This window comes from Aedes albopictus, chromosome 2, assembly GCF_035046485.1.
Source record: "Aedes albopictus strain Foshan chromosome 2, AalbF5, whole genome shotgun sequence".
Classification (NCBI taxonomy): Eukaryota; Metazoa; Arthropoda; class Insecta; order Diptera; family Culicidae; genus Aedes; species Aedes albopictus.
Genome location: NC_085137.1, coordinates 39,797,155 through 39,805,528, shown reverse-complemented (window position 1 = coordinate 39,805,528; position 8,374 = coordinate 39,797,155). Strand labels below are relative to the sequence as shown.

The 8,374-nt window shown below is 44.9% G+C and overlaps 2 protein-coding genes across 2 annotated transcripts in view; both read left to right on the top strand.

Annotated features, from left to right (window-relative positions):
- LOC109621820 (zinc finger protein 569-like) lies at nucleotides 1-1,654 on the top strand (the record flags this gene model as incomplete). The annotated part of the gene is given in 3 exon segments (XM_062849497.1): nucleotides 1-570; nucleotides 628-933; nucleotides 1,000-1,654. Coding segments are annotated over 3 exon segments (1,285 nt in total), but the record flags the coding sequence as incomplete, so codon positions are not given.
- Nucleotides 1-8,374, top strand: part of LOC109622949 (hypermethylated in cancer 2 protein-like) — a 301,534-nt gene that overhangs the window by 155,067 nt on the left and 138,093 nt on the right. The gene's annotated exons all lie outside the window — the stretch shown is intronic.

The window sequence follows — 8,374 nt, the reverse complement described above, 5'->3', positions numbered from 1 at the left end:
GTGTGGCAATGCAAATACTTCATGCGAAAAGATACGAAAAAGATCCAAAACTGAACATACTGAATTACAAACACCAGACTGCACTTCTAAACCCGAAAGGAACAAAAAATCAAAGTTACGTAAAACTCAGGCTCACAAAGATTCACCCGAATTAGCCCAAGAGATTTCTGAGAAGAATGACACAGATCATATTCAGAAAAACTCTATACCCAGCAGCAAAAACAGCAGTGACTATATCTGTACAACGTGTGATCGTTCGTTCCAACGAAAAGGTCAACTCAAAAACCATTTGAGAAGCCATCAGGAACACGTTGCCGAGGATCTTTCGATTGACATGGAAACAATCCGTTTGTCTCAATTGAGTAGATTGACGATCCAGTTGCCGGGCATTGATGGCATTGCAGAAACTGTAGAAGAAAAGGAAAATGTTAAAGGCGCTAAACTAACCGTCCACCAATGCAAGATATGTTCGAAGCAACTCAAATCACATCAACGGCTTCACAACCACATGAGGAATCATCAACCTAAGGAACACGTGTGTAAACACTGCGGATTTTCGTTTGGTCGAAGGTAAAATGCTCGTCATGTGCAAAACCCAAATCTGTATTAAATTCCTTAAATTTTCAGAGACAATTTGCAGCGACATCTGAAGACTCACACAAAATCAATTTTCGATAGACCAGAACGAGCAGAATCGGGCGAAACTCTTTCAGATGAGGATGTTCGTTCAAAGGAAAACGAATCAGATCGCAGCTCAGCAATGGGTTGTAAATCCGATAAAGACAATCCCTACATCGGTAGGCTGCAACCGTTTCAGTGCAACGAGTGCTATAGGGAGTGCAAAACTGCCCAAAACTTACGCTATCATATGAGAGCTGTGCATGGTCCTAAAAACCATGTTTGCCTTACCTGTGGAGTTCGGTTCAGTAAAAAGTGAGTTGGTCTAAGTAGTGAACTTCAAAAAATCGTTGAAATCATTTTCTTTTTATTTTCTTACAGGAACAATTTGAAAAAGCATCTACGCACCAAGACTCATTTGAACATGTTGGTTAACAATTCGCTTCAGAACAAACTGTCGGTTACTATAAAGGAGGATGATGACGAGCAAATGGTACCCACAAAATCAAAGAAAACTCAAACTGCATCGCTTGAAACATCGGCAATGGACGAAAGGTCACATTCTTCCGGAACAAAAATCGAAAATGAGATCGGTCAAAAAGAAAGCAGCGCGCCCGTTGAGAACAGTGTGGATTCCGAAGGACGTGCCTCAACTGCTTCAAATGCAACTGATCAAGAGGGATATCTTTGCTTGATTTGCAACCGATCGTTCAATCGACAAAGTAAGCTGACCAACCACAGAAGAGTTCATGAAGAGCCGCCCTCAAGTGCGGGTGAGGATGAAGAGTGATTGAATTATTGTATTCTTATAAGCTCAAGCATTTTAGTGCAATTCATTGATTGCCATGCCAAAAATGTAATTGAACTAGAGACATTTGTAGAGTACTCTGCTCTTCGAAATATAACTTCAGTGGGGTTGCAGAAACAATAGTAGTGCCTTATTTTAAAATTTATTAGCATAAGGATCTCGGAATCGAAAATCAATAATGTTCGTTACATTTACCCAATATATTTACATCAACATTTCGTTTAGACACATGCAGAGTTTTCATTCAATCCGAATCAATCATTTTATTTATCATCAACTTATCAATCAATCAATCTATCTATCTATCAATACCACAATCAATCAATCAATCAATCAATCCCGCAATCAATCAATCAATCAATCAATCTCGCAATCAATCCAGCAATTATTCCTGGAATCAATCTCGTAATCAATCCCGCTTTCAATTCAGCAATCAATTCAGCAATCAACCCCGCAATCAATCAATCCCGCAATCAATCTCGTAATCAATCCCGTAATCAATCAATCAATCCCGCAATCAATCAATCAATCAATCTCGCAATCAATCCAGCAATTATTCCTGGAATCAATCTTGTAATCAATCCCGCTTTCAATCCAGCAATCAATTCAGCAATCAACCCCACAATCAATCAATCAAGCCCGCAATCAATCAATCCATCTCGCAATCAATCCCGCAATCAATCAAGCAATCAAGCCCGCAATAAATCAATCAAGCCCGCAATCAATCAATCAATCCCGCAATCAATCAATCCTGCAATCAATCAATCAATCTCGCAATCAATCTCACACTCAATCCAGCAATCAATTCCGAATCAGCCAATCTATTCATCAATCAATCTATCTATCAATCAATACCACAATCAATCAATCCCGCAATCAATCAATCAATCTCGAAATCAATCCAGCAATTAATCCTGCAATCAATCCAACAATCAATCTCGTAATCAATCTTGCTATCAATTCAGCAATCAATCCCGCAATCAATCCAGCAATCAATTCAGTAATCAACCCCGCAATCAATCTCGTAATCAATCCCGTAATCAATCCAGCAATCAACCCCACAATCAATCAATCAATCAATCAAGCCCGCAATCAATCAATCTATCTCGCAATCAATCCCGCAATCAATCAAGTAATCAAGCCCGCAATAAATCAACCAAGCCCGCAATCAATCAATCAATTCCGGAATCAATCAATCTCGCAATCAATCCTGCAATCAATCAATCAATTCCGCAATCAAGCAATCAATCAATCTCGCAATCAGTGAATCAAGATACAACCATCGCGCAACAATAATGACAATGTCGCAACCTGCATTTGTTGCGACAATCCACCCAATGCGACATATGATTGTCCCAACTTGAACAGAATAGGATAAAGATCATTCACCACGAGTTTAGAGATTTTTTAGCCTTGCATTGCGATTTTCGAGCGGATGATTCAAGTCCGTAAACACTGCAACGCTGCTGAATATCTATCATGAAACAGTTTCGATTTTGGGTTTGCAATAATTGATTATTCACGAGATGAAAAGTACGCAACAAATTCAGCATCCGTTTTGTCTGCAACAAAAATTTTCGAGACCATGTCATTATTTATTTGATCTACATCAACAGGCTTACTAGAGCCCCAATGATGGTTTAAAAATAATAATAATTAATATTAGAAAACAAATTCAAAGGTCAAACACAAACAAGTTGGAACATAATAGCGCAGTCAAGGTATTGAAACTTAAACTAAGGTACATAACAATGAATTCGTCAGTTATTTCTGTTGCTAAAAAAAGACAAAAAACTACGACGTAGTGCGTTGCGTGTCAAGTGGAAGTCGAAGAATGACGCCACCCTATTGAAAACGCGCATCAAGCCCCCAAAAGCTCCATGTAGTCCATAGTTAGTTCGTCGAAGTGGTAGTCTCAGCATGATGCTATTGCGGAGTGATCGCGGCTGGACATTTACGTCGATTTGTTCCAGCAACGCTCCGCAATCTATTCGTCCCTGTAACGTATCAGCGATCGTCAATGCTCTGGCGGCATCCCTCCTTGTACGCAGTAGATCTAGATCGATCAGTTGGCATCTGCTCTCGTAACTGGGTAATCGGAACGGGTCTCTCCAAGGCAGCCGTCGTAATGCAAACCGGAGAAAGCGTCGCTGGACAGATTCAATCCTCTCGACGCCATTGTTGTACCCGGGACTCCAAACTGTAGAGCAGTACTCTAATGTAGAGCGCACGAGGGAGCAGTACAACGATTTCAGGCAATAGACATCAGAAAAGTTTTTGGCTATTCTGAAGATGAACCCTAGGGTCTTGGACGATTTTTCTACAATGTACGAGATATGTTGCCTAAATGTCAACGTCGAATCCAAAATGACTCCCAAGTCCTTGACATGGTGCACACGTTCGAGAGCTGTGCCTAGCATGCTGTATACGAAGATAATTGGCTGCTTCTTTCGTGAGAACGTAATAATAGAGCACTTCGTTGGATTTACAATCATTCGGTTCAATGAGCACCAGTTAGCAAAACGCGTGACCTGCTGTTGCAAGAAGACGCAATCATCAGTTGAGTGAATCCGAAGAAAGATCTTCATGTCATCGGCATACGACAACCGAGGGCCATCAATCACGAAATTGACGTCGTTGAAATAGAGCAGGAAGATTAATGGACCAAGATGACTTCCTTGTGGTATGCCGGAGGTAGCGTTAAAGCAGTTCGATTTGCAGTCACCTATGGTCACAATTAGCTGACGGTCGGTTAGATATGAGCGGAACCAAGCTAGGAGACTCCCGCCAATGCCGTACCTATCGAGTTTTGCGATCGCAATGGCGTGGTTCAGCTTGTCGAAGGCTGCTGACAAGTCAGTGTAGATAACATCGGTCTGAGCACGTTCGATCATACTCTGAGTGATGTGTGAAGTGAGGCAAAGCAGATTCGTGGAAGTGGAGCGACCAGCAGTGAACCCGTGTTGGTCAGGGCTCAAAACATGCTTGCAATGTGAGAGCAAAGGCTCCATGATGATGAGCTCGAACAGCTTGGAGATGGCAGTCAATGAGGTAATTCCACGATAGTTATCCACGTCACGTTTGCTTCCTTTTTTGTGTACAGGATACATATGAGCGAGTTTCCAGCAGGAAGGGAATACGCCGCTGGAGAGTGACATGCGGTAGAGGCGTTGAAGTGGATCTAGTAAGCAGGAGATGTGTTTTTTTTAAGAATGCCGATGGAATGCCGTCCGGTCCAGGATTATTGGATGATTTGAGTTGCGATGCGGCCCTGGATATCATACCATCGTTGACATGAATGGAACTGAACATTTGGCCATTTGGAGGAACATTTCTAGCGGCGATAGAAACTTCGTCGGCGTTTAAGCTCTCTTCATTGAACACGCTAGCAAATTTCTCGGCAAACAACTGACAAATGTCCCGAGGAGTGGAAGCCGATACTCCATTCAACTGCATTGTTGCGGGAAGTCCGGATTCCTTACGTTGTTGGTTGACATACTTCCAGAAAGATTTCGGATGAGATTTGAATTTGAGCTGAATATCACGCTGGTACCTTGAGAAGCATTGGCGACTGGTTCGCTGGTATTCATGGTTGAGCCTCACGTAGTGGTTTCTCAGAGCAAGCGTGCGGTGTTTGGTGAGCTGTCTCAGGGCTGCTCTCTTAATCGTCTTCATCTTTCGTAGTTCGCTAGTCTGCCAGGGAGACCGAGAAGCTTTGCTTTGTATCCTTTTAGGGACGTGCCTGTCTACGACGTATGCCAGGATATTTGAAAAGGTGAGTGCGGCTGTCTCAACATCGCCCGGGTCGAGAACGTGTTCCCAGTCAATACTTGTCAACACCTCAGCAATGCTACGATGATCGGCCCTCCGGAAGTCGTAAGATACGGAGGCAACGGCATCTTCGAAGTCATGGACAAGCGAATTTTCCACGTTGATAATCAAGGGAGGATGATGAGGAACGTCTTTGACCAGCGCACAGGGTGCAACTGCAGTGTAAGGTGCCTGATCTCGAGTGCTCACGAAACATAGATCCAAGGTTCGTCCATTTTCATTCAACACGTGATTGAATTGAGTGAGCGTAGCTGCGTTATAACTGTCTAAAATGCTTATTGCGCCAGAATGAAGCTGCGAGTGTTCCGAATCGACACAGAGGAAGCCGCTATGCGATGGCCTCCAAGAGATTCCAGCAAGATTGAAGTCGCCCACTACAAGGACATCGTCAGTAGGAAGGGCGGTATCCAGAATGGTGAACACAGACTGGCAGTGAGTTTCGATAAGTTCAGTGTCCCGAACCCTATCAGGAGGTATGTACAGCGAGCATAGAAATAATGTACGGTCGATCATCTTGACGGAGATCCATACTTGCTCCAAGCAGGTCCAGGAGTCGTTGAGGATCGCTTTGGCCTTCAATCCGGAACGAACAGCTACCAGCACGCCACCTCCGGAAGATTTACTGCTATTATTAGAGTTGCGATCGCAGCGAAACACCTCATAGTCGGATCCGAATACTTGACTTGAAAGCGTACGAGAGTCCAGCCAGGTCTCGATGAGCACAATAATGTCGTAGCAGCCGTCCGAAACGGCCAAGCGGTAATCTTCGACACTTGTATTCAAGCCGCCGACATTCTGGTAGTACACAACCATGTCCTCTTTTCGCGTCGTAACAGCATCTCCGGGTGTCCTGGAAGTTGTTTGTACAGTAGCCAGTGACTGGTAACTTTCTGATAGACAAGGATACTCGCCGTAGTCAGGTTGTTGGAAGACCCTCTCGCCGCATCCGACCACAGGACCGGAACGACTATGATGAACGAGGGCAGCGCATGGCAGGACTGGGTCGGAGGGATTGAGGGCTTCCATGAGGCTTTCTACGGTGCGTTCCGGGTAGCCGAGAAAGGAGAGCTGATCATCGTCGTCGGGATTGGAGTTAGCAGGGTCCACAGTACTGGAAATCGATCCAGCATCAGATAATGGAGAGACTAAAACGTGTTCATACTTGCCGGAGGTCGCAGCTCGGAAGACCCCTAATCCACATCTAGCTGCAGGACCAGGACGGCTGTGATGAACGCTGGCAGGATAGAACGCGACTGAGCTAGAAGAATCAGGGGCTTCCAAAAGACTGTCTACGATGCGTCCTGGCTGTAGAGTCAGTGGGATGGTGCAGTTGAAACGTTGCTGGATGAGAGAGGAGGGTAGTTGCTCGCTGTTGGTTCGACCGACGGAGCCGAGATCCTCAACAGGTTCGGGGGAATCACTGGAACACGGAGTTCGATCAGGCGACAAACTGTTACTAATAAATGCATACTTGCCTGGGGAAGAAGGTTGGGAGACCCCGTCACCAATCTCGACAACAGGACCAGAACGACTCCGATGGCTGGAAACTGCATGCGCGACTGGGTCGAGAGGATCAGGGGCTCCCCTAATGCGACAGGCAGTGCGTTCTGGTTTGCTGGTTAACACGTTAGGTCCACATCGGGAATCGGCGTCGAAAATGGTGTTCCGGTTTCTTGAGGGACCAAGAGGGTGGGTGTATTCTGACGGGGCAGCCACAAGTTTTTTGCACTCAGATCCTCGAATTCGCGAAACAGGATTCCTTTAGGCCACGTTGCTACATTCAATGCAGCGTCACGGAACTTGGGGTCAACTCCGACCTTGTACGAAATAAAGTTCAAACGGCTAGTGTCAACTCCTTTTTTCACAAGCGGAATAGCCTTGACATTGTCTTCGCTCTGCAAACAATCTTTCACCAACTTTTCGATAGCATCTGGTTGGACGCTAGGATGAATCCGCGAGAGGTACACCCAGAACAACTCAACAGGTTCAGGAACGGTGATAACATTAGTGTCCGCGATCTTGATGCCCCCAAGGAGCGGCTTGTTGCCGGCCGAATCATCGTCGCGGCGCCTTTTCGGAGGGGGTCCACGAAGGACATGATCAGGATCTTGACGACAAGGAGAAGATAGAGCTATTCGTCTAGACAGTTGGGCAATCTGTTGACCCTGTTTGGTCAGCTGTTTTTGTATTTCGGCATGCACGGTCTCTTGCTTTTCGGTGATGGCGTTAATTGCATTTCCGAGTGACGTGACGGTTGATTTGAATCGCATCATCTTCATCAATTTCGCGCATTCGTTGCACATCCAAATGAGATTAGGATTCTCCTCTACAATGTTCATAAATGCCTTATTAAGCTTCGTTGTCGAAGCCGGCGTAGTCAGGCATCTCAAATGGATGAAGTTGTCACAAAAGGCCATGCAAGTGATAGATTCGTCGTCATCTTTTGCTGGCCTTGCACAATGGTCACATCCAGAAGTCGACATATTGCGATTCGGCAAAATAGCAACGGTACGGTGGAGATGTTCTAACGATGGTACGGTGGAGATGCTCTAACGAAGCTGTTATGTGTGTGCAAGCAAAGTACGGTAGCCCAAAAAGTGCAGAGAGGAGATAGCGCGTAATACCCCGGACAGACATGTGATACGAGTGTGATTCCTGTACAACGGTACGTAGTGTCAAGAAAATTTTAACAAGACTGACTTGAACTGAGAGAATTTTCAGTATGGCACTCATTTCAAGCGCAATTGTACAGTGATTCTTGTATCACATGTGTGTCATAAGTATAAAGCGTACACGACCGATTGTTGATACCGGGCACCGACGATTGAGGTGGACGATTTCTCAATAGTTATCACACCTTCGCACTGTTTTCCACTTCACCAAAGCGCAGGAACCAAGAATCTACGACAGTATCCTAACACGGAACGCATAAACGGACTATCGCACGGTTAAAATCTGGTTTAGTTGCCGGAGCGAAACATAAACAATCCAACACAGCGAAGATAACACAAACACTGTTACCAGTTGGGATAGAGAGTAATCGCCGCGCCTTCTTTGTTGCTTGTTTCGTGCCTCTTTTGTCTGACAATTCCCCGCAATCAATCAATCGATCAACCA